Source organism: Drosophila persimilis, unplaced genomic scaffold (assembly GCF_003286085.1).
Source record: "Drosophila persimilis strain 14011-0111.01,24,50 unplaced genomic scaffold, DperRS2 tig00000124-arrow-pilon, whole genome shotgun sequence".
NCBI classification, from domain to species: Eukaryota; Metazoa; Arthropoda; class Insecta; order Diptera; family Drosophilidae; genus Drosophila; species Drosophila persimilis.
In genome coordinates, this window is record NW_020825294.1 from 7,321,562 (window position 1) to 7,346,449 (window position 24,888).

The window sequence follows — 24,888 nt, forward strand, 5'->3', positions numbered from 1 at the left end:
CGACGGCTCTATCGATGCCTTTGCGGCCACGGACTCGAGACTCAATTTGATCGCCTTGGGGGGCCCCCATTGGGAGTCCCCCTTTGGGGAGTCCACACAACAGAGTTCTCGGGCGTGTCTTTATGCGAAATGGAGCAAACGATACGAACTCTAAATTTTTCAAGGGCCGAGACAGATAGCCGAGGACTGGTTGCAGCTTTTCACAATCGATATTGACACAGTTTTTGCCTATCGATGTTTAAGATTTTAAGATTCTCCAGAGCTCGAAAAAGATCAAACTATTCAAAATTGATATTTTTGATATGTACGTTTACATATAACGAAAAATATTTCGGCCTGTGTATTTTTCCAAAAAATATATATCTTGTAAGGCAACACGTATTAACCCTAACCAACCCCATATTAGCCCTTACCGATATTAACCCTAACCGATACCGATATTATACTGCGATAAGTTTTATGCGACATTATTCTGCGATATTATACTGCGATAAGTTTTATGCGATATTATTCTGCGATAAGTCTGAGGATGATTTGGACGATCGACAAAAAGAGAGAAAAGACGTGAAATAAATAAGTTAATAAAAAATAAACGAAGAAGAGCGCCACAATCTGACTGATACGATATTTTTTACAGATCAGACAAAACTATTATGAAGTCACAACCAATCGATAGAAGATTACAACAAATCCGGATGTTAGTCCGCCTCTGAAATCCGCCATTTAAATTTTTTGTTGTATGATGTCATGAGGTGACTCTGCAAAAACGTATGCGCATTTCAGATGCAATTACCAGGAAAATAAGACCCCAGACGCTTGAAATGGAAAAGCTATGACCATTCAATTTGTTTTTCTTTTCGATTGAGGAAAGTTTTCATAATATTTAATAAACAAGCATATTTTCCCCACCAAATGGACACTCTCAAACTCGAAAACATTCTAAGAGAATATAAATAAAAAAATAAATATATCGGTTTAAATACCCTCCAAATCGCTCTATTGACTTTTACACATTTTGTGTGAATTAAAAACTCGTTTAAGTCTCACTCAAACTCGATTTCACACAAAAATAAAACGGAAAGTGCAATTAGGGAGAAAATTGCGGTAATTACAGGTGGAAGCATAAGGAAACGAAAAGCAGTAAATGGAAACTTAATTAGCGCATTGTAAAGAAAATCCAGAAGGATACAAATGTGACTTCAGTTTACTCTCCAAATGAGTCAGGGAATTCCATTAAAATGGGGTTAATAAATATTGATTATCAACATTAAAAAATCAGAAGGAAAAAAAAGCAGTCGATAGCAGCTTTTATGAAGCAACTGGTGTACAGAAGAAAAAACCAGAGAAACTCTGCAAGTGACGCGGAAGCGCCGAGGACAATGTTGGACATCGACGACGACAAAGACGGTTCGACGCTGGGCTGCTTCCAGGCGCTTTGGCGTGACGGAAATGACATTTCCATGGCGGTGATATGAGGCGACGACATTCAAGTGCTCCGAGCGGAAACGAAAATTTAAAGGAAAACCAAATGGCCGAGCAAAATGGACAAACAACTGACGAAAGCTAATCTTATTACAAGATGAGAAGTGAGCAAGGCGTGGACCTCTTAAAGCATGACCAGGAAACAGTAAGGTACTTTTCACTCATAAACTAGCACAGCTCTCGCTTCCTCAATTGTAACAAAGAGATAATAAAATACGATACAAAATACTTTGACCACGGGCCAAAATCTACTCTAGCCTCTGGCGTTTATTAATTGTATGTGGCACCAAAGCAAAGCTAAACAATTTGCTTGGCTACAGCGATAAAGTTTAAACAATCGACAGCCCCAAGTTCAGGAATCCACCAAGATCAAGCTCAAGATCAAGCAGCTGTTCGCGGGGATCTGTTTTTCAGATATATGCAGCGACGACAGAGGTAAAATTTGTATACAACGATACTCAGTCAGTATGGCTCATCTCAGCCAGAGACAGAGAGATAGAAAATGATCAGTGCGATAACGAAGGAGTAGGGATTCTTTATTCTAGCTCTTTTAGCTCTGAGAACAAGGCGTCAAACAAGACGGACAGAAATGGCTCTATCGACTCGACTGTTAATGCTGATCAAGAATATATATTCTTTATGGAGTCGGAAACGTTTCCTTCTGGGCGTTGCACACATCTATTTAATAGACCCATTTACTCTTTTTGAGGACGAAAATACAGTCTTAGTTTGTGGCTTGTAACTGGCTTTTTTTTGTCACATTCTGGTCCCATTGGGATATGATAGCGAAGCCGTGTAATTGAGTGATGGAAATTTGTTGGAAGGGTCGCACTCTAGAAGATTTATTTGGCAAATGGGATTTTGCTCACTGGCCCGGAAAGACAACGGCTTGCATCGCAAATACCACAAATGTTTAAAGGATGAGTAAACAATGATACTTCAGATACTTCAGCCTCTGGAGCAGGCAAAGCAACATACCTGGACCTGACCATAAACATCTAGAAGAGGGGCCGTTACCAGAAGAGCACCATTTCTAAAAAAAATCGGATTTCAAACCATTTCAATTTAATTACTTATTCCATAAAAAATATTCAAGTGATAAACTTTATTGTTTGCACATTTTATTGACCATTCGACATGAATCTTTTATTGTTTTGGTACGACAAATGTTTTGTGTCGGGACCCCTAATTCAATTCAAAATCCATTATGCAAATACCATTATGTCGCATTTGATTCCCATCCAAGCTTCTTTATAAATATTTTTGTATGTTCCAAAAAGAGGGAAATCGCAAGACTAACCAAAATAGAATTTTTAGGCATCTATTATGCTCCAGAGTAAACGTTTGCGGATGGGCGAAATATTTCACTACTGCGATGCAGGATTTCCATATTTACCCAGGACGGGGTATACTTCTCGTTCTCCCACACTGTGTGGGACTCTAGGCAGAACGTTCAAAAATAAACAGGGAAATATATATAGAGATTCAGAATTAGAAGCCACATAGAATCATGCCTTGTTCCAGGACATTCCTCCAACCCGACAGCTGCATTGACAGCTCGTTGAAAGCTCATCTGACAACTGTTTTATTTCGTTAGAAACTAAGGGGATTGACCGACATGGGGTGCTGTTGAGCAGACTAAAATCTGTTGCATATTCGAACCTAAATTATATATTAAGTTTTTAGCAACTCCCAGGAAGCAATTTCATGTCTTGTCTGCGCACAATGCCTTGTTGATCTTCGAACTGGGGTGTGTACTTCCATCCGTCCACTGCAATCTGCAGAACCAACTTAACATGGGATCCAGAGTCTGTACAGCGCAGACCTGCTCTGTCTGGTGCAGTTTCCCACGGATGGCAACGGATGGTGGATTTCCTGGCCAGTCATCAGCCTCAGTGCGGATCTACAGTACCCAGCAGGCACAACAGTGTACGTACGCGCGATCACTACCACGGCCAGAACTGTGTACTGCAGTCTAGGGGCCAACCGAGTCCGAAAAGATCTTCACATGGATACTGAAATGGTTTAAAGATGCTTCTGGACTGACTCCACCGTTGACCGCGATCCTGAGTAAACGCAACGGCATCGACATACCATACCAATGCCCACTACTTTACTTAACCTAGTCCATTCGCTGTCAGCCGGCCAAAAACTCCATTCCTGGTTACTTGGGCCCACGTTGGGGGAGAGATATGGCAGGGGATGTGCCTAAGACCTGTCCCCCTCTGGAGGATAAACATTGTCACAAAACAATTGATTTTTTCGGGCGAGCTCTTTTTGTACCAGGCAGACCTTTATTCAGCACTAAAACATTTTAGACCCATAAATGGCAGAGGCATGACATTTCCAAATACAAGAAACAAAAAAATAATCAGTGGGTGGGATTAAATGAGGATCTAGATCCAAAAGCGAACATGGATCTAGATCCATATATTTGGTTTTGGATCTAGATCTTAATTCGGTTTGGAATCTAGACCCACTTCAGTCACGTACTGATTCTGAAAAAGTACTGTCGCCGCGAATCCAGCCTCGATCCCAGCCAGGAAAAAGCACTAGATGATTTGTGGCTTTGTTCCTCTTTCCTTTATCTTGACTTTGAGCTCCTCTCGCATCTCGTCGCGTAGCTTGGGAATCAGCTCCATATGGATTGATCCAGAACCGAATATGGATCTAGCTGATACCCGAGTTGCGCCACGAAATACGAGACCAGCTCAAAGGAGAGAAAGGAATGAGGCTTAAAGCCGCAGATCATCTTTTGCTTTTCCGTGACTGCGATCGTGACTGGACTCGCAGCAAAAGTACTCATGCAGAATGAATACGTGACGGAAGGGCGCAAGGATCCACTAAATGGCTGAAAAACATATTTTGGAATAAAAAATAAATGATCAAGAATGAAGAATAAAGGCGTTCTGAACGCCCGACGACTGATTGCCCGAATCGGATCATGGATGGATCCTCGGCAAGCAGTTACGACAGCGCCGGGGCGCTTGGCGGAGACCCAAGGCTCTGAAAAAATAATCATGAGCTTAGACTTGAACGGGGACCTTGTCGAGCGCTGACTTACGAGTGAAGCATTTGAATGTTGGTGTTATTCTGCTCCATCTTGGTGAGGCAGGTTGATGTTGCGCAACATTCTCGTTCTTGTTCTTCAGGGTCTTTCTGTCCAGATTCTGCAACTGAAGCTCAACTCGCTTCATCTCCTTGACCAGAGCCTTCTGCTCCGGACTGTCCGGCAATATTTCCGCCTTCAGCTGGGTGTCCATCTCCTTCTAGAGCGACCCTACAGCTCGATTTGGTGGCTCCTGTGCCGCCCGCACGACTGGCGATCGGCATCATCAAGATTGGGCATCTGCTTTGGCTGCTGGCCAGCGGTGGTGGCGTCGCCGCAGCCGACTGAGCCTGATCGGAAAACGATTTTCAATTACAAATAAACTCAAATATCAATTAATTGTTCCAGCACTTGCCGTAGAATGTTGCGGCGCTTATTGTATAGTATTTTCCGTTTAGTGGCTTGAATTTTGTGGACGGTTCCGTCGCGAGTGACTTGCAATTTTGGAAGCAGCTCCCCGCTGCCCGACGGCTCTATCGATGCCTTTGCGGCTACGGACTCGAGACTCAATTTGATCGCCTTGAGGGGCCCCCATTGGGAGTCCCCCTTTGGGGAGTCCACACAACAGAGTTCTCGGGCGTGTCTTTATGCGAAATGGAGCAAACGATACGAACTCTAAATTTTTCAAGGGCCGAGACAGATAGCCGAGGACTGGTTGCAGCTTTTCACAATCGATATTGACACAGTTTTTGCCTATCGATGTTTAAGATTTTAAGATTCTCCAGAGCTCGAAAAAGATCAAACTATTCAAAATTGATATTTTTGATATGTACGTTTACATATAACGAAAAATATTTCGGCCTGTGTATTTTTCCAAAAAATATATATCTTGTAAGGCAACACGTATTAACCCTAACCAACCCCATATTAGCCCTTACCGATATTAACCCTAACCGATACCGATATTATACTGCGATAAGTTTTATGCGACATTATTCTGCGATATTATACTGCGATAAGTTTTATGCGATATTATTCTGCGATAAGTCTGAGGATGATTTGGACGATCGACAAAAAGAGAGAAAAGACGTGAAATAAATAAGTTAATAAAAAATAAACGAAGAAGAGCGCCACAATCTGACTGATACGATATTTTTTACAGATCAGACAAAACTATTATGAAGTCACAACCAATCGATAGAAGATTACAACAAATCCGGATGTTAGTCCGCCTCTGAAATCCGCCATTTAAATTTTTTGTTGTATGATGTCATGAGGTGACTCTGCAAAAACGTATGCGCATTTCAGATGCAATTACCAGGAAAATAAGACCCCAGACGCTTGAAATGGAAAAGCTATGACCATTCAATTTGTTTTTCTTTTCGATTGAGGAAAGTTTTCATAATATTTAATAAACAAGCATATTTTCCCCACCAAATGGACACTCTCAAACTCGAAAACATTCTAAGAGAATATAAATAAAAAAATAAATATATCGGTTTAAATACCCTCCAAATCGCTCTATTGACTTTTACACATTTTGTGTGAATTAAAAACTCGTTTAAGTCTCACTCAAACTCGATTTCACACAAAAATAAAACGGAAAGTGCAATTAGGGAGAAAATTGCGGTAATTACAGGTGGAAGGATAAGGAAACGAAAAGCAGTAAATGGAAACTTAATTAGCGCATTGTAAAGAAAATCCAGAAGGATACAAATGTGACTTCAGTTTACTCTCCAAATGAGTCAGGGAATTCCATTAAAATGGGGTTAATAAATATTGATTATCAACATTAAAAAATCAGAAGGAAAAAAAAGCAGTCGATAGCAGCTTTTATGAAGCAACTGGTGTACAGAAGAAAAAACCAGAGAAACTCTGCAAGTGACGCGGAAGCGCCGAGGACAATGTTGGACATCGACGACGACAAAGACGGTTCGACGCTGGGCTGCTTCCAGGCGCTTTGGCGTGACGGAAATGACATTTCCATGGCGGTGATATGAGGCGACGACATTCAAGTGCTCCGAGCGGAAACGAAAATTTAAAGGAAAACCAAATGGCCGAGCAAAATGGACAAACAACTGACGAAAGCTAATCTTATTACAAGATGAGAAGTGAGCAAGGCGTGGACCTCTTAAAGCATGACCAGGAAACAGTAAGGCACTTTTCACTCATAAACTAGCACAGCTCTCGCTTCCTCAATTGTAACAAAGAGATAATAAAATACGATACAAAATACTTTGACCACGGGCCAAAATCTACTCTAGCCTCTGGCGTTTATTAATTGTATGTGGCACCAAAGCAAAGCTAAACAATTTGCTTGGCTACAGCGATAAAGTTTAAACAATCGACAGCCCCAAGTTCAGGAATCCACCAAGATCAAGCTCAAGATCAAGCAGCTGTTCGCGGGGATCTGTTTTTCAGATATATGCAGCGACGACAGAGGTAAAATTTGTATACAACGATACTCAGTCAGTATGGCTCATCTCAGCCAGAGACAGAGAGATAGAAAATGATCAGTGCGATAACGAAGGAGTAGGGATTCTTTATTCTAGCTCTTTTAGCTCTGAGAACAAGGCGTCAAACAAGACGGACAGAAATGGCTCTATCGACTCGACTGTTAATGCTGATCAAGAATATATATTCTTTATGGAGTCGGAAACGTTTCCTTCTGGGCGTTGCACACATCTATTTAATAGACCCATTTACTCTTTTTGAGGACGAAAATACAGTCTTAGTTTGTGGCTTGTAACTGGCTTTTTTTTGTCACATTCTGGTCCCATTGGGATATGATAGCGAAGCCGTGTAATTGAGTGATGGAAATTTGTTGGAAGGGTCGCACTCTAGAAGATTTATTTGGCAAATGGGATTTTGCTCACTGGCCCGGAAAGACAACGGCTTGCATCGCAAATACCACAAATGTTTAAAGGATGAGTAAACAATGATACTTCAGATACTTCAGCCTCTGGAGCAGGCAAAGCAACATACCTGGACCTGACCATAAACATCTAGAAGAGGGGCCGTTACCAGAAGAGCACCATTTCTAAAAAAAATCGGATTTCAAACCATTTCAATTTAATTACTTATTCCATAAAAAATATTCAAGTGATAAACTTTATTGTTTGCACATTTTATTGACCATTCGACATGAATCTTTTATTGTTTTGGTACGACAAATGTTTTGTGTCGGGACCCCTAATTCAATTCAAAATCCATTATGCAAATACCATTATGTCGCATTTGATTCCCATCCAAGCTTCTTTATAAATATTTTTGTATGTTCCAAAAAGAGGGAAATCGCAAGACTAACCAAAATAGAATTTTTAGGCATCTATTATGCTCCAGAGTAAACGTTTGCGGATGGGCGAAATATTTCACTACTGCGATGCAGGATTTCCATATTTACCCAGGACGGGGTATACTTCTCGTTCTCCCACACTGTGTGGGACTCTAGGCAGAACGTTCAAAAATAAACAGGGAAATATATATAGAGATTCAGAATTAGAAGCCACATAGAATCATGCCTTGTTCCAGGACATTCCTCCAACCCGACAGCTGCATTGACAGCTCGTTGAAAGCTCATCTGACAACTGTTTTATTTCGTTAGAAACTAAGGGGATTGACCGACATGGGGTGCTGTTGAGCAGACTAAAATCTGTTGCATATTCGAACCTAAATTATATATTAAGTTTTTAGCAACTCCCAGGAAGCAATTTCATGTCTTGTCTGCGCACAATGCCTTGTTGATCTTCGAACTGGGGTGTGTACTTCCATCCGTCCACTGCAATCTGCAGAACCAACTTAACATGGGATCCAGAGTCTGTACAGCGCAGACCTGCTCTGTCTGGTGCAGTTTCCCACGGATGGCAACGGATGGTGGATTTCCTGGCCAGTCATCAGCCTCAGTGCGGATCTACAGTACCCAGCAGGCACAACAGTGTACGTACGCGCGATCACTACCACGGCCAGAACTGTGTACTGCAGTCTAGGGGCCAACCGAGTCCGAAAAGATCTTCACATGGATACTGAAATGGTTTAAAGATGCTTCTGGACTGACTCCACCGTTGACCGCGATCCTGAGTAAACGCAACGGCATCGACATACCATACCAATGCCCACTACTTTACTTAACCTAGTCCATTCGCTGTCAGCCGGCCAAAAACTCCATTCCTGGTTACTTGGGCCCACGTTGGGGGAGAGATATGGCAGGGGATGTGCCTAAGACCTGTCCCCCTCTGGAGGATAAACATTGTCACAAAACAATTGATTTTTTCGGGCGAGCTCTTTTTGTACCAGGCAGACCTTTATTCAGCACTAAAACATTTTAGACCCATAAATGGCAGAGGCATGACATTTCCAAATACAAGAAACAAAAAAATAATCAGTGGGTGGGATTAAATGAGGATCTAGATCCAAAAGCGAACATGGATCTAGATCCATATATTTGGTTTTGGATCTAGATCTTAATTCGGTTTGGAATCTAGACCCACTTCAGTCACGTACTGATTCTGAAAAAGTACTGTCGCCGCGAATCCAGCCTCGATCCCAGCCAGGAAAAAGCACTAGATGATTTGTGGCTTTGTTCCTCTTTCCTTTATCTTGACTTTGAGCTCCTCTCGCATCTCGTCGCGTAGCTTGGGAATCAGCTCCATATGGATAGATCCAGAACCGAATATGGATCTAGCTGATACCCGAGTTGCGCCACGAAATACGAGACCAGCTCAAAGGAGAGAAAGGAATGAGGCTTAAAGCCGCAGATCATCTTTTGCTTTTCCGTGACTGCGATCGTGATTGGACTCGCAGCAAAAGTACTCATGCAGAATGAATACGTGACGGAAGGGCGCAAGGATCCACTAAATGGCTGAGAAACATATTTTGGAATAAAAAATAAATGATCAAGAAGAATAAAGGCGTTCTGAACGACCGACGACTGATTGCCCGGATCGGATCATGGATGGATCGTCGGCAAGCAGTTACGACAGCGCCGGGGCGCTTGGCGGAGACCCAAGGCTCTGAAAAAATAATCATGAGCTTAGACTTGAACGGGGACCTTGTCGAGCGCTGACTTACGAGTGAAGCATTTGAATGTTGGTGTTATTCTGCTCCATCTTGGTGAGGCAGGTTGATGTTGCGCAACATTCTCGTTCTTGTTCTTCAGGGTCTTTCTGTCCAGATTCTGCAACTGAAGCTCAACTCGCTTCATCTCCTTCACCAGAGCCTGCTCCGGACTGTCCGGCAATATTTCCGCCTTCAGCTGGGTGTCCATCTCCTTCTAAAGCGACCCTACAGCTCGATTTGGTGGCTCCTGTGCCGCCCGCACGACTGGCGATCGGCATCAACAAGATTGGGCATCTGCTTTGGCTGCTGGCCAGCGGTGGTGGCGTCGCCGAGCGACACCGCATTAGGGGTGCTAAAGGCCCCACAGCAGGCGCTTCATCCTTGTTATCAAAGTCAACCGCAAACGACTTTAGCTCTTCCTCCTTCACGGGCGGCATCTGTCTGGCCGTCTGAACCGGTACCAGCTTTAGAGGGAAAATTGCTGCAGCCGACGGAGCCTGATCGGAAAACGATTTTCAATTACAAATAAACTCAAAAATCAATTAATTGCTCCAGCACTTGCCGTAGAATGTTGCGGCGCTTATTGTATAGTATTTTCCGTTTAGTTGCTTGAATTTTGTGGACGGTTCCGTCGCGAGTGACTTGCAATTTTGGGAGCAGCTCCCCGCTGCCCGACGGCTCTATCGATGCCTTTGCGGCTACGGACTCGAGACTCAATTTGATCGCCTTGAGGGGCCCCCATTGGGAGTCCCCCTTTGGGGAGTCCACACAACAGAGTTCTCGGGCGTGTCTTTATGCGAAATGGAGCAAACGATACGAACTCTAAATTTTTCAAGGGCCGAGACAGATAGCCGAGGACTGGTTGCAGCTTTTCACAATCGATATTGACACAGTTTTTGCCTATCGATGTTTAAGATTTTAAGATTCTCCAGAGCTCGAAAAAGATCAAACTATTCAAAATTGATACTTTTGATATGTACGTTTACATATAACGAAAAATATTTCGGCCTGTGTATTTTTCCAAAAAATATATATCTTGTAAGGCAACACATATTAACCCTAACCAACCCCATATTAGCCCTTACCGATATTAACCCTAACCGATCCCGATATTATTCTGCGATAAGTTTTATGCGATATTATTCTGCGATAAGTTTTATGCGATATTATTCTGCGATATGATACTGCGATAAGTCTGAGGATGATTTTGACGATCGACAAGAAGAGAGAAAAGACCTGAAATAAATAAGTTAATAAAAAATAAACGAAGAAGAGCGCCACAATCTGACCGATACGATATTTTTTACAGATCTGACAAAACTATTGTGAGGTCACAACCAATCGATTGAAGATTTTACAAAATCCAGCTGTTATGCCGCCTCTGACATCCGCCATTTAAATTTTTTGTTGTATGATGTCATGAGGTGACTCTGCAAAAACGTATGCGCATTTCAGATGCAATTACCAGGAAAATAAGACCCCAGACGCTTGAAATGGAAAAGCCATGACCATTCAATTTGTTTTCTCTTTTCGATTGAGGAAAGTTTTCATAATATTTAATAAACAAGTATATTGTTCCCACCAAATGGACACTCTCAAACTCGAAAACAATCTAAGAGAATATAAATAAATAAATAAATATATCGGTTTAAATACCCTCCAAATCGCTCTATTGACTTTTACACAGTTTTTGTGAACTAAAAACTCATTTAAGCCTCACTCAAACTCGATTTCACACAAAAATAAAACGGAAAGTGCAATTAGCGAGAAAATTACAGGTGGAAGGATAAGGAAACGAAAAGCAGTAAATGGAAACTTAATTAGCGCATTGTAAAGAAAATCCAGAAGGATACAAATGTGACTTCAGTTTACTCTCCAAATGAGTCAGGGAATTCCATTAAAATGGGGTTAATAAATATTGATTATCAACATTAAAAAATCAGAAGGAAAAAAAAGCAGTCGATAGCAGCTTTTATGAAGCAACTGGTGTACAGAAGAAAAAACCAGAGAAACTCTGCAAGTGACGCGGAAGCGCCGAGGACAATGTTGGACATCGACGACGACAAAGACGGTTCGACGCTGGGCTGCTTCCAGGCGCTTTGGCGTGACGGAAATGACATTTCCATGGCGGTGATATGAGGCGACGACATTCAAGTGCTCCGAGCGGAAACGAAAATTTAAAGGAAAACCAAATGGCCGAGCAAAATGGACAAACAACTGACGAAAGCTAATCTTATTACAAGATGAGAAGTGAGCAAGGCGTGGACCTCTTAAAGCATGACCAGGAAACAGTAAGGCACTTTTCACTCATAAACTAGCACAGCTCTCGCTTCCTCAATTGTAACAAAGAGATAATAAAATACGATACAAAATACTTTGACCACGGGCCAAAATCTACTCTAGCCTCTGGCGTTTATTAATTGTATGTGGCACCAAAGCAAAGCTAAACAATTTGCTTGGCTACAGCGATAAAGTTTAAACAATCGACAGCCCCAAGTTCAGGAATCCACCAAGATCAAGCTCAAGATCAAGCAGCTGTTCGCGGGGATCTGTTTTTCAGATATATGCAGCGACGACAGAGGTAAAATTTGTATACAACGATACTCAGTCAGTATGGCTCATCTCAGCCAGAGACAGAGAGATAGAAAATGATCAGTGCGATAACGAAGGAGTAGGGATTCTTTATTCTAGCTCTTTTAGCTCTGAGAACAAGGCGTCAAACAAGACGGACAGAAATGGCTCTATCGACTCGACTGTTAATGCTGATCAAGAATATATATTCTTTATGGAGTCGGAAACGTTTCCTTCTGGGCGTTGCACACATCTATTTAATAGACCCATTTACTCTTTTTGAGGACGAAAATACAGTCTTAGTTTGTGGCTTGTAACTGGCTTTTTTTTGTCACATTCTGGTCCCATTGGGATATGATAGCGAAGCCGTGTAATTGAGTGATGGAAATTTGTTGGAAGGGTCGCACTCTAGAAGATTTATTTGGCAAATGGGATTTTGCTCACTGGCCCGGAAAGACAACGGCTTGCATCGCAAATACCACAAATGTTTAAAGGATGAGTAAACAATGATACTTCAGATACTTCAGCCTCTGGAGCAGGCAAAGCAACATACCTGGACCTGACCATAAACATCTAGAAGAGGGGCCGTTACCAGAAGAGCACCATTTCTAAAAAAAATCGGATTTCAAACCATTTCAATTTAATTACTTATTCCATAAAAAATATTCAAGTGATAAACTTTATTGTTTGCACATTTTATTGACCATTCGACATGAATCTTTTATTGTTTTGGTACGACAAATGTTTTGTGTCGGGACCCCTAATTCAATTAAAAATCCATTATGCAAATACCATTATGTCGCATTTGATTCCCATCCAAGCTTCTTTATAAATATTTTTGTATGTTCCAAAAAGAGGGAAATCGCAAGACTAACCAAAATAGAATTTTTAGGCATCTATTATGCTCCAGAGTAAACGTTTGCGGATGGGCGAAATATTTCACTACTGCGATGCAGGATTTCCATATTTACCCAGGACGGGGTATACTCTCGTTCTCCCACACTGTGTGGGACTCTAGGCAGAACGTTCAAAAATAAACAGGGAAATATATATAGAGAATCAGAATTAGAAGCCACATAGAATCATGCCTTGTTCCAGGACATTCCTCCAACCCGACAGCTGCATTGACAGCTCGTTGAAAGCTCATCTGACAACTGTTTTATTTCGTTAGAAACTATGGGGATTGACCGACATGGAGTGCTGTTGAGCAAACTAAAATCTGTTGCACATTCGAACCTAAATTATGTATTCAGATTTTGGCAACTCCCAGGAAGCAATTTCATGTCGCTGACTTTCAGCACAGACAAACCCCACGAACAAGGGGAATAGCCAGTCATAAACGGAAACGTGTTGTTTGTTTGCTTTGCGGTTGTGCAGGTGGACGGACCGGAACACCAACAAAGGACAGTTGATTTCCGGAAGAAACATTGGATTTGTGTTTGGGGCAGATTTTTGGGCTGAGAATTAAAACAGGTCAGGAATGCAAAGCAGAATGAAAGCAGAATAGGTCATGGCTTACATACCTTTGCCGTTTCACATGTATTTTTATTTGCTCTTCTTATCGTCAAGAGACTAGGAACGATCAGAGACATAGCGCACTGTGAGGAAAAGAAAAAAAAATAGTTAAGTTTGTCGACAAAGAGATACCATGCACTTACTGCAGTCTCTGGCGGATATTCCTACATGAGGTACAATTATCAGCACTCAAAAATTTATACGTATAATTATTTTATTTTCTTTATTTATTTACCTTTAGATACAATTTGTTCTTTTTTAATTTTTACCAGTTTCAAAGTGAAAAGCAATCACAATTACACAATATTACTGTGCCTAGAATCCTCAGAAAGGGCCCCATAAAGGTTTCATAATGTATTGCCAGACCATAAACTTAATAAATGGTTTGTAATTACGTGAAAATACTTAATTCATTTCCATTTCATTTTTCGCTATGGTGTCAATTAAATTTACTGCATTTGGCTTTACCCCAACAAAATATAATTTCATTAATGGTACAAAATAAATTATAAAGGGCGCAAAATGCGCATTGCCCATTAATTAAACTATGGTGGGATATTACTGGAAATATACATATGTTATGTTCTACAATTAAAGGTTGATAAACAATTCTTTGAAATTCACAGATTTTCGTGCCATCATTAAAAAATCAACCAAACCACTCATTCATCTTTTTGGACACTTTTTCTTTGGTTTTTTTTTTCAATGGTCAAACTGTGCCTTTGCCACCTAGCTGGTGGGATATGAAGCTTCTGGTAAACACTATTTTTGGTAAACACAATTTTTAATCGCTCGAAAAAACCCACAATTCATGTCAATTCCTTAAATCCCATATCAACTTTGTTATCTTTGAGTTGAAATACAACATGGTCGGAAGTTGCATGACAGCGGCGAGTGCAACAAAGTGTTCAATTATTTATTCCCCTGCAAGTTTTTTTTTTTTGCAATAAAAGATGTGGCTAACAGTAAAGCAGCGCACGCCACCAACAGCAATCGATTTGTCTTAGCCACTGCAAACGTCCAACATGTCGTATGTGTAACAAGTGTGGCACATAAATATCCTGGTCTGCACGACTCCGTGCAACGTCTTGGCCCTGCCACAAAAATAAATAAAATAACAAAGCAAGTGTTGCCCGCAAAGTTTCGAGCACTTTGACCAGCTACTAGGATTTAATTTATATGAAAACATGGCAAGTCTGCGATACCATTTATAAAGTTACCTGTAGCAATTTGTTCGCATGAGCAAAAGCATTTAGTGCGAGCTGTATCTAGACACAAGTCTAGCCATTCGACATGCTAAGACCCAGGTGAATGACCATGGAATATAGCATCAACTAAACGAATAATAGGGAATATAATATTAGAAGCCTGAAGAGATAAGAATCCTACAGTTTAATTTGAACCACCATTCGAAGTGTACTATATTTAAGTCTACCGAAAAAGGTCCTATTCCATTTTAAATATTTATTAAAATTTGTTTGGAACTTTCGTTGAGTTTTCGCGTCTTTGCCCTCAGGTCAAAAGCACTTAACACACTTTCAGATATACACCAGCTCAATCGGTATCGCTCTCTGTACTGAGAAGTTTTTAGCGAGCTAAAATTTCCATTTTTATTTGGGTCTTTGGGGATTTACTGCGTCAAAAACTTTTATCCGGAAAATGTTTGTTTTTTGGTCCAGTCTGCCGGATCACTTTCATATTTTTAATTACTCAAAAATGTTTACTGTCTGTTGGGATGGTTAGTGTTTTTAATTCATTTATATTATTGTGTGGCAGAGAGTATTTTTAATATTGATTTCATATTTATAAAATATGGTGAAGAGCGTCTGGAAGAGACCAGGACGAGGTTTAGGGTTAGCTATGAAAAAATTCCTGCCATAGAGAACAAATTTCTCGGCACAAGTGAGCGGGTTGTAAAAAAGGAAGAGAGAAGTGTAAATAATTCGCCAAAGAGCTCCACTCAAGTGATGTTGTTGCTTAAACCGATAGAAACTGATAATAAGCACTTGTTTACTTCTTTAGGGAAAACTGGCATCAATAAGGGGCTAAATAAACTGAAAAGTCTATCCGGTGCCAAAGGATTAAATATTAGAAAAAACAAAGCCAACATGATGGAGTCCAGCAAGCTGAATAAGGCCGTGTAATTTTGCAGACAGTCTATAAAAGTTTTTTCCATTCTTCTTTTCTTCCTGTGGCTCGCTGTCTGTGGGAGTACGAGCTTATCTATATATAGTCATAACTCTTGCTGCTCTTACTTCGTCTCCTTATAATTCTCATCCAAAAAGCCGTTGTTTTGTTTCCTCTTTCTGCTACAATGATTATCTGTCTATTGCCAGCAGGTGGCGCTTTACTATACTTCCGCTTCCGCTGGCTGCTGTGGTGGTTGAATAACGCTACTTGCTGAATAGCTGGTGGCTCTGCCAGGGTCTCAATTTAGCCAGTATTCATTCATTCAAAGGATCAACCACAGTCTTCCTTTCGTCAGCCCCAATTCCGTTGGTCAATATGTTGGCTTAATTCAAAAAGCATTTACCATAAACCAACATCCGATAGCGTAGAGTGTTAGTGTGCGTGAAGGACTTAGGGTACAACGACACCCCAAAATAGAAGCGAAACCCAAAATTTGTTTATGCAGTTTTCGAAAGTACATCGAAACTTGGAAGTAAAATTTTATTCGTATATTTCACAGGGACTTCTTTTCCATTTACGTTTCTGACGTTGGCTTAAAGTTTAGCTAAACTTTTCTGACCTGCTGGACAGTTTTTTTCTTTGTTTATATGCTGTGAAAACTGATTTAGAAGATGCTCGGTTGGCTTAGCTAAACAACTACAACCACTGCACAAGAATGGAACCCAAAAATAGGGGGAAAAAGAGCATTTGACTTTTTGTGTGGAAGACAGTGAGAAACAGCTATTTTTCATTGATGTGACATCAAAAAAACAAATATAACCACAATAACAAGACTAACTTTCAACTATAACTTGGCTTCAACCTAAAGCCTCAAACAGAAGGAATCTGGGATACACTGTGGTGTTTAAATGAAGTTCAATTCTTATTATTCTTGCTTGTATTTTTTTTTCTGCACTCTTGAAAGCCCATGAAATTGATTTCTGGAGCACTTTCTTCGTCTAAATATTCAATAAATTAAATGATGTTACCTTGTTGGAATCTTTCAAGAGTTCTAAGGATATTTTATATACCTCAATAGTTTGTGTTTTATAATCTTACGCTTTATTCGCTAATTGAATACTTTGCATAAACATTCCGTTTATATTTTTGTAAGAAAGTATTCTTAAATTTTTAAAAATATTTTTACAGAAGAGCCCTCCCTACCAAACCAATTTTATCACAAAGGTAAGTATAATTTACTCAGTTACCCATTAAATCTCATTTGCCTCCGCCATTATGCTGAAGTCAAGCACTCACCGATAAAGTTTTCTCGTCCCAGGCTCAGGCCCAGGCCAGGGCTGTGGATGAGGATGAGGCTGCTGGATTACTAGACATAAATGCCCTCCTCCACAAGTTTTCATTCATGTTGTTCATTTATGTCACAGCACCCAAAAAACATGTAGGTTTTTAAACCTAGCAGAGGGTTAGCTCGAAAAGATGTCATGAATGACAGTCTTTCTGTATTTTGTTCGTATAAAGCTGGAATAAAAACTATTGAGAAACATAGCTCTGACAGGTTATCTATTAATTCCCCTAACAATCCCAATATTTTTGTATGCTTTTGGTAGTTGTTTTTTTCCAATAAAAAGAGCCTTCAAAAGTTGCCTTATTCCGCATGGGTTTTATAATGAGTTCGTGGGTCTCTATCTGTGCTGGGACCTTTAATTTCTCCCCTTTCTTGTTTCTTTTCTTTGCCCGCTTTCATGCAACATATTTCTCCTACTTATCGCCACCTCTTCCTTCTCCCTTTCTGTCTTTAGTTTGGCGATTTTTTCAGGTCTCTTTGTCATGTGCACATTCCGTGAAAAATATATCAACTTGCTGGGCATGCCTGACAGCTCCAAGAAGGATATAAAAAGAATAAAAAAAAATCTTTACACGTGGTGCACTTTGTTGCAAGTTTTGTTGCGTTTGAAACGTAGTTTTTGTTGAATGTTGCCCGTTCTGTGGAGCTGTTTTATATCTTTGTTGTGCCGTCTGGTGCCTGGAGATATGTGAAGTTTTCCAGTTTATTTACACTGCAAATAAAGTCGCGAATTTGCGGATTAATTGAAGTTAATGTTGGAGTTTTTCCTGCCTTTTTGGTGGAGAACTTCTTTTAAAATTTCATCCGCCTGTTGCATACTAATTCAAATTAAATTTCGTAACCTTTTATTTGTGCTGGTAGTTTTATATTATTAAGGCTCTCATATTTGACAACTTCGTCCCACACAATAAATAGTAAAGGCTAGGAGAGTTGGGGCTGGGCTAGTGGTTCAGAAGGTCTTGCGACAAGTTTTATCTAAGCTCTGGCACATTCTTTTGGTTCTAAAGTGTCTGTCTGAGGTTTTATTGCGGTTATTAATTTGAATTAATTAGCGACAAATCTGTGGGAGAATGGGTTGTAGAAGGAGAATGAGAACGGATGGGTGTTATCCTTTGGGCTGTGATAAATGGAGAGATCCTGAAGGACTTTAAGCTCAAGTTTATATTGTACTCGCTCAAATGTTGGTGTCAAAATAGGTATTTCTCTTGGCATGATTGAAGTTCTCAATGCGCTCAGTAGGTAGTTCTATAGAACCTGTTCATGGGGTTTCCTAATTAAGTATTTCTGAACGGTTTTCTTCTGAATTGTTAGGGACTTTTGTCGCAGACTATAGGAGGTCATTAGATCAGATCTAAATATAAAAGAGCAAAGAAAAATAAAATGTTAGTATATCTTAGTCGAAAGGCACATCTAAGTTGCCCTCTTACTGCGCTCAGATTATAATTCAGTATAAATTGCCATACTACTCTATACATACATACATATACATATACTCGTGCTCGTTTCAATGTCTGAGAGAGCTGGTGTGCGTGTGTGCCTAATGAGGTCTATTGTGACCACTGTGCCCTGGTTGCCGATGCATTCTGTATTGTTTGTTTCCGCTCGGTATCGTTTTTCCCAAAGGGACTACTACCGCATGAAGGGACTACAGGAAGAGTAGTGGGCTGATAATGGGAGTTTTCGTGGTTAAGGGATGCATGGCATTCATTAAATGACAAAATTTCACCCAAGAGCAATGAGAGTCAGTCAGATGAACTAACTGATAGGAAACTGCACAGCAACCTATGTCGTTTCGTGGCATTTTCATTTAGTTTTCAATTAAATTTCTCAATTACGGAAAAGTAAGTAAATTTAAAGCAAAAAGTATTCACACCAATCGAATAATTAATAGGAAACTCCAACTTTAACATTATTTTCAATTCAATATTCATTTCCTATCGAAGGCACAAAAAAATATAATATTTACCAAACAAAAAACAAATAGTCGAAGCATTATAATTTAAAGCAAATTAAAAACAGCATTTAGCTTGAATTTGTATTCATTTTTTTTGCTTCTATCACACAATTTAAAAGTCAATTGAAAATAAATGCTCCAAAATAAGAAAAACAAATATATGTGTACATATTTATTGCCTTCAACGCGTCCATTCAATGATATAAAAATAAGTAATGGTAAAAAAAGAAAACCTATTTATAGTCCCTTTTTACGAGTTGAGCTGCCATGAAAATGATTTTTATTCTCGTCGCCATTTATTTGGCCACTCTGCGGTTAATTAAATTTGAAACATAAATAAATATAAATATAAATGAGTGCAGGAATATATATTGTCAAACGAAAACCGAGTGCGAAATCCAATTGCTTGTGGGTGCTGATGCGGATGAGTAATATATTAATTATACGACCCCTTGGCGATTTTTTTGGCACTGGATTTGGTGCGGCCTCTTTATTTTATAACTACTATTAAACGGTACGCTTTTTGCCGATGCTGCTTTACATAGAAATTCGGACACCGTTGGTGACAATTTTGTTCACTCTTTTTCTATAAAAGCCAATCGATTAAATGGGATCAACAATATTAGATTTTTGCATTGGAGTTTTATTTAATGGGCTTATACGAATACGTGCCCATGTTTATTTCTCGTCGGTAGAAAAGGCATCGTATAGCATCAGGATGAGTAATGATGTAACATCAATCCAATTGGGAGGGTTCCAGGCAAATTCAACTTACCGCTGCAAACAGTTCTCCCTTTCGCCCAATGCCAATTTAACAATATCCGCAAACACAGGAATAACAACCCAATCATTGGGTTTGCCCAATGCCGCTCCCGTTAATGGTGTGGCAGGGGATGATGTTGGTGGCTGCTCCGCATTGCTGTTGCCAGCCGCAGGCACGGTCGCCGTTTCCGGTGCCGACAATGCATTCATACCGGAAGAGCCTGATATGCCAACTGCTCGCCCACTCGCACTCGCACTTGTCGATGGTCTCTCATCTAAGTCCATTGATTTGGTGGGTCCTCCTCCAGATGCTGTTGATGCTCCTTCTCCTCGTATTGAAAGGGATGACTTGTCCTTAGCCTGCTTATCAGTCTTGGGACTTTGTGGTTGACCCTGTTCATTTAAGACGATTCGATTGCCTGTTTCTGCCACAAATGACCATGTCCCTCGGCATGACGCAGCATGCAACCCAATTGTTGGCACGTCACTTGCAATTTGCTTCAGTGTAATCAAATCGAGATCCCTAAATGAACATCATTTGAAGCTGAAATCTTGATAGGAGCTTTGTATTTGTTTGTTTCCTTCTTGTTTTCTGTGTTGTAAAAGTTTATGGTTGTTCTGTTCGTGTGAGTTTTATGGCCGTAATCTTTCGCCGAAAAGCTTTTGATTGAATTTTATGAGCGACATTTGGCCTCTCGTTGATAACATATTAATTGGGATTTTTAAAGCCATCATGGCAATGACTTTTTCGAGGAACTTTTTAGGAAATAAGTGGCGTGTGACGCAAAAGAGAGCAATCGTAAAAGATCACAGATATTTATTTCAATTTAATAGATAAAAGACCATCTTTTGTGATCCAAAAGGAGGATCGTTTAGTAGAATTTTATGTAATTTAATATAATATAAATATAATTTAAAAAGTTCCTTGTGCAGAGCCACTATGTTTTTGGATACAGTCAGCAATAATAAACTCAAAAACATTTCAGCAGTCACTATAGAAATATACTGTGTTTTAACTGCTATTAAAGTTTCACAACGCCATTTGCCAGCGAAACGAGCCCATTTCGACGCCTTGCCACGTAATTTGTCTATAAAATTGAAGTCTATTTTAGTTTCTAGCATTTATTCCCCAAATTTATGTCGGCGCACGTTCCAAGATTGTCCTTCCTCTCCGTTGGCTGTTGTCTCGGTTTGGAACTGAGCGAAATGAAGCTTGGCCTTCGCCTTGTTGTAGATTTAAATAAGGAAATGAGGTTAATTTATTTTGAGCGATGAAGTCTTAGTTTCTCTGAATACTAATTTTGTTGTAAGTTGAAGCAAGGTTATCAAATATGAGGATATGTGTGGAAAAGTTGAAAGATAGTTGTTTTACCTAGGCAGAGCTATAGGATTCCAAGGTGCATAGGTTCGAAATGAAAGATTTATTTGATTACGGAAGTTAGTTAGACGTTAGACGCGCGGACATGGATGGACCCACGTGACTTGGCTGAAATTTTAACGAGTCGCTTATACTGCCAACTGGCAAACCGTCAATGGGACAGTTACGAATGGCATAACTTACAAGCCACCTCGCCTGGCTGCCCGTCCGACTGCCTGCGTTGCTGGCTGCCTACCTCCTGAATTCAGATGCAAAGTCATATGAGTCTGTGGACGTGGAACTGGACAAGTAGTGCTCTGCACATTCAGTATGCATGCGCTTCGCTTAACTTGAGCATCGTACCCGGTCTGACCCGTTGGTTTGGGCCAGGACTGGACTGGAGCGGAGTGGTGAGACTCCGACATGGATATTAACCCATCTTCTTCGGCTCCTTCCGTATCGCCCCCACTCACCTACGCCCTACACTGAAGGCTGCATCCTTCAAAACTACAATTTGCCATTGTAATATTTGCCTTTAGCGGACTGGACCCAAGTCCGCTCTGTCACACACAGAATTGTCTTTAAATTCAGTATCCACCAAGAACCGTGTTTTGTTTGCCCTTTTGTGTAACTGCGTTCGATTCTTGAGGTTTGATCTGGGTTCGGGTTTGAGTTTGGGAATGGGCTCTGCTGGCTGCCTTTTGGTTTGTGGTTTCTTGGCACGTGCCAGAAAATTTAACTTGGCAACTGTTCAAGAGCCTTAAGTGTTTACGACTAAGTAGGAACTGATTTGTATTCCATTTGGCGCTTACAATATATGGGTATAGGTGTACGGTTTTTGGGGAGAGTTCCATTAAATAGGAAGTAGTTTTTCCTCCAAAAAATTCTTTACAATATATTTAAGGAGAGCTATGTTCAGCTTTAAGTTTAAGAAAATTACTTTCTGTGATTTTACTACCTTTTTTAAGCGAAAGAAACACACTTCTTGTATTCGGTTTCATTTTATTTGTAATGGTAAATGTAATCAAAAATCATACCAATTTAATTATCTAACTAAATGCTGGATCTGGTACAGCCACCTAAAAAGGATTTGGCAAAACATTTTGCTTAATTACCGCAGAGCGCACCACAAAATTAATATCACATTGGCTGCGTTTGTGCGGATTTTTGGGTACATCGTATTGGACGACATCGTCTGCGACACCCACACGGTTGTGCCCAACCGATTTTGCGGCAAGCTGAGGACAAACAAAGAGAAAATTAATGGATAATATAGGCTCAGTCTCCAGTATGTATAATATGTTTCTAGGTACAGAAATTGTTTGTCTATTTTACTTGGCAAACAACTATACCAGATGCAGAAAACCTGCTCTTTTGCAGAGTTTGTATCTTAAAGTATGAAGTATCAATTTAGGGAAATTCATAGATTCGTTTAGTTGGGAAAAATTTAGGATGCTGATTGAACGAATGAAAAATGATTGGGATTTGGGAATCCAATGTATTAATCACTCACCTCGATTTGCTAAGCCCCCATTTTAAAGTCATATGTATCGCACGCTCCTGGATAGCTGTCTCCGCTGCCAGATTGCGGGCATCCAGGCAGCAGTAGTCGCTGTCGGAGCTGCTGCTGTTGGGGTAGCGGCAGTGACGACCGCGCGATTTTAACAGCACAGGCGACGACAGATATCTTACTGTCATGAGGTACATTGCCAGGTGTCACTTTCGGTCAACAGCATGAGCATGGATTGAGCGGGTGAAAAGTTAACCTCCCTCATGGAAAGACACGTGGGTGATACTGTGTGTTGGAGTCGTGCAATCAAAAGTCAATTTCGGGTAGAATTAGACGATCGACCGACGCTCACTGACCAAACGACTCTCGTATTCCGTTTCAATCCTTTGGGGTATGCTTGGTTGACTTCATTCCGTGTATCGTTTCTCGATTTTCCAATTTCCACAGCGGGCGGATTAGTTCTTGGGTTTTCCTCAATTCCTCAATTCCTGCAACAGAAAAAAGAGACAAATCAGAAATGGAGTCGGGGATGTACTCCGGGCACACGCGGCTTCGACGCGGTACATCGCATCACATTACTCATACGCCGTGTGGCTCTCGAAGAAGTGCTTAAATCAATGGAACCCTCCTGAGGCCTGATGGGAAGGAAGAGGACGGTTACCTATTACTTGGCTCGATGGAAATCATCAAATCACTGCAGACGCGTTAAGTCCCAAACATATATGATAAAGGGACGAGTTAAGACCCGAAAACCCAAAAAACAATCATCCATGATGTATGGATTGGTGCAAGGTTATCCAAGCACAAACATTTTTGGCCTTTATTTCTTCTTGAATGGAGTTAAAGAGGTCTTTGGTCTTATGAACTCTGAACTTAATTCAGAAAAAAATTACACAAATATGTAAAAGGGAATCATTTCTTTTATTGAAATTTTTCTTTGTATTCTGTTCTCTCGTTTTATTTACGGCATCAAATGAACAAAGTAAGCCTTCCCAGAACAAAGAAATACAGAAATATGAAAATTGTGGCAGGGTGGCCTTAAGGGAGATTAACCACGCACAAAAGATAACAACTGCTCGGCAGAGTGCAGTATAAAAAATATCCATTAAATAATAGATATATGCAGATACATGGAAAGCATGAGGCAGCGTCTGAAGTACGGACGTGGATGCTGCTTAAAGGGAAATACCTATAGAAAGCAACTGTCTGCCAACTGCTTATGGAAAGAAGCAACAGGATCAGTCAGTCAGGTCAGTCACAAATGCCAATTAACGAGACCACATTCAAGGGTGCTTCATCTGTTGAGAGTCTCCTTAATTTTTGCATACATACTACTTTGATTTGGTTTTTGAATGTGGCCATGTCGACAGACGGCAGGCTCAAATCTATGCAGGAGGATGGCCAAAGAAATATTTTCGATTTTCATATTAACAACGCAAGTCGTCTGTATCTTTTAATGCGTGGTAAAGAGAGCCCTAGGAGAAGGGTGGGATATACTTGATGTAGAGGCAGGGCCACTGACTTAGGAGAAGATAAATCAATAGTAGACCGAGAGGCAGGGGAATATTACTATGGCTGACACATTTTATTCCGTTTGAATGCCCATTTCTGATGTCCTTATCATCACTTTTATGTTCATGAGTGGAAATATATGTAAAAGCCAAACTTCTACATACCAAGAAAAATTGTCAACCAAATATATGGAAATAGTTAAAGATATTTGATAAAGGTCGAGCCTAGGAAAATTCCACTTTCCTCAAGAAACCACAGGGTTTTTTTTTTGTTTGCTATAATTTGTTTTTGGGTTACTCTGTGACATGACCGCAAAAATAGTTGATTGCTGCACTTGTTGGTCCTTTCATAGTTATTCTTCCTTGACCGGGAATAGCGTCCCTCCCCCATTGTCAAGCTTCATTATTTATAACATACTTAGAGTGGGATGTATCTGTAGATGGCAGCCTGCTGTTTTTGCTAGTCTACCACAAAAGGATTCATTTGGTATCTGCTCATGTGCCATGGCATGCAATTGTGTGAATGGAATTTTAACCACAGCATACTGTTAATATTAATTGTCAATGATTTGAAATATTTTTAGTTTGATTGTGAAACTCTCGAATGCAAATATGCAACATATTTGAAGACCAATCTGTAATTTTCC

The 24,888-nt window shown here is 40.3% G+C and overlaps 3 protein-coding genes across 3 annotated transcripts in view; 1 reads left to right on the forward strand and 2 right to left on the reverse strand.

The window, feature by feature from the left end:
* Nucleotides 1-24,888, forward strand: part of LOC113565384 — a 107,995-nt gene that overhangs the window by 34,464 nt on the left and 48,643 nt on the right. The window contains exon 3 of the mRNA XM_026987181.1: nucleotides 16,991-17,026. Coding sequence (XP_026842982.1) covers nucleotides 16,991-17,026 — 36 coding nt within the window. The remainder of the gene's footprint in view (nucleotides 1-16,990; nucleotides 17,027-24,888) is intronic.
* On the reverse strand, nucleotides 3,753-4,876 carry LOC113565381. Its single transcript, XM_026987174.1, has 2 exons — nucleotides 4,547-4,876; nucleotides 3,753-4,488 (listed from the first exon to the last, which is right to left on the reverse strand). Exons 1-2 carry the CDS (start codon nucleotides 4,743-4,745, stop codon nucleotides 4,115-4,117), a joined length of 573 nt encoding a protein of 190 aa, XP_026842975.1. The 5' UTR covers nucleotides 4,746-4,876; the 3' UTR covers nucleotides 3,753-4,114.
* LOC6596319 lies at nucleotides 8,809-10,078 on the reverse strand. Its single transcript, XM_026987180.1, has 2 exons — nucleotides 9,599-10,078; nucleotides 8,809-9,540 (listed from the first exon to the last, which is right to left on the reverse strand). Exons 1-2 carry the CDS (start codon nucleotides 9,792-9,794, stop codon nucleotides 9,341-9,343), a joined length of 396 nt encoding a protein of 131 aa, XP_026842981.1. The 5' UTR covers nucleotides 9,795-10,078; the 3' UTR covers nucleotides 8,809-9,340.

Bases quoted from the DNA above. Each gene is read 5' to 3' on its own strand.
- LOC113565381 (XM_026987174.1), bottom strand. From the start codon at position 4,745: ATGGACACCCAGCTGAAGGCGGAAATATTGCCGGACAGTCCGGAGCAG. The intron at 4,489-4,546 runs GTAAGTCAGCGC...TTATTTTTTCAG, and splicing joins AACATTCAAATGCTTCACTC to AGCCTTGGGTCTCCGCCAAG.
- LOC6596319 (XM_026987180.1), bottom strand. From the start codon at position 9,794: ATGGACACCCAGCTGAAGGCGGAAATATTGCCGGACAGTCCGGAGCAG. The intron at 9,541-9,598 runs GTAAGTCAGCGC...TTATTTTTTCAG, and splicing joins AACATTCAAATGCTTCACTC to AGCCTTGGGTCTCCGCCAAG.